The sequence below is a fragment of the Cynoglossus semilaevis genome, unplaced genomic scaffold, assembly GCF_000523025.1.
Source record: "Cynoglossus semilaevis isolate Cse_v1.0 unplaced genomic scaffold, Cse_v1.0 C19115518, whole genome shotgun sequence".
In the NCBI taxonomy this organism is placed as follows: Eukaryota; Metazoa; Chordata; class Actinopteri; order Pleuronectiformes; family Cynoglossidae; genus Cynoglossus; species Cynoglossus semilaevis.
This window is the reverse complement of record NW_007586624.1, coordinates 1-995: the sequence shown is the minus strand read 5'-3', so window position 1 is coordinate 995 and position 995 is coordinate 1. Positions and strand designations below refer to the sequence as shown.

At 43.9% G+C, this 995-nt stretch overlaps 1 protein-coding gene across 1 annotated transcript; it reads left to right on the top strand.

Moving 5' to 3' along the window:
- Positions 1-115: 115 nt before the first annotated feature.
- On the top strand, positions 116-959 carry LOC112486639 (baculoviral IAP repeat-containing protein 6-like; the record flags this gene model as incomplete). Its single annotated transcript, XM_025053974.1, has 2 exons — positions 116-561; positions 653-959. Coding segments are annotated over 2 exons (670 nt in total), but the record flags the coding sequence as incomplete, so codon positions are not given.
- Between the last annotated feature and the right edge of the window lie 36 nt (positions 960-995).

Sequence of the window (995 nt, the reverse complement as noted above, 5' to 3'; positions counted from 1 at the left end):
TATATATATAAATAGAGTATAAGATATAGATAAATATGTATAACATATACATATACATATGATCATACATGATTATTTAACACCATATTTAATCATATGGTGGGGACTGACAAAGGAATTTAGATTTACATTATTTTCAGAGATTTTGCAATAGCACATCTACCAAAATCCCATTTTTTTTCTCTTTTTTTAATTTATTTTTTACCAGATACAATCTGGCCTGTCATCGACTGGAGACCCTTCTACAAAACATAGACTTGCCGCCGCTTAACAGCGCTAACAACGCTCAGTACTTCTTACGGAAACCAGACAAGGTGGTGGAGGAGGACCAGCGTGTTTTTTCAGCTTACCAGGATTGCATACAGCTACAGCTGCAACTGAACCTGGCTCACCACGCCGTGCAGCGACTACGTGTGTCGCTGGGCGCCAGCCGCAAGTCACTACTCACAGCCAGCGGTCCAGAGGCCCAGGAGCTGGTTCTCGGCTCATCCACAGAGCAGCTGAGGACCATCATTCGATACCTGCTGGACACGTTGCTTAGCCTGCTGCACTCCAACAATGGTTAGCAGAGATCTGTTGGCATCTGCTGATAGTTAAATAATGTGATAATAATGTCGACATAACGTAAACGACAAATCTCTTGTTTATTTAGGTCACTCGGTGCCCTCAGTTCTCCAGAATATCTTCCATGCGCAGGCCTGTGAGGAGCTCTTCAAGCATCTATGTATCAGTGGGACACCCAAGATTCGCCTTCACGCTGGCCTTCTGCTAGTTCAGCTCTGTGGAGGCGAACGCTGGTGGGGCCAGTTCCTCTCAAATGTCCTGCAGGAGCTGTACAACTCAGAGCAACTGCTTATATTTCCTCAGGACAGGTGAGTGATTTTTGGAGTCCGTACAACTACAGGACATCACATAAATATTTACTGCAGAACTAACTTTAATCTGTCAGACCAAGACAAATGCCGTTAATTTGTCGAAGCATCAAATGCACAGAT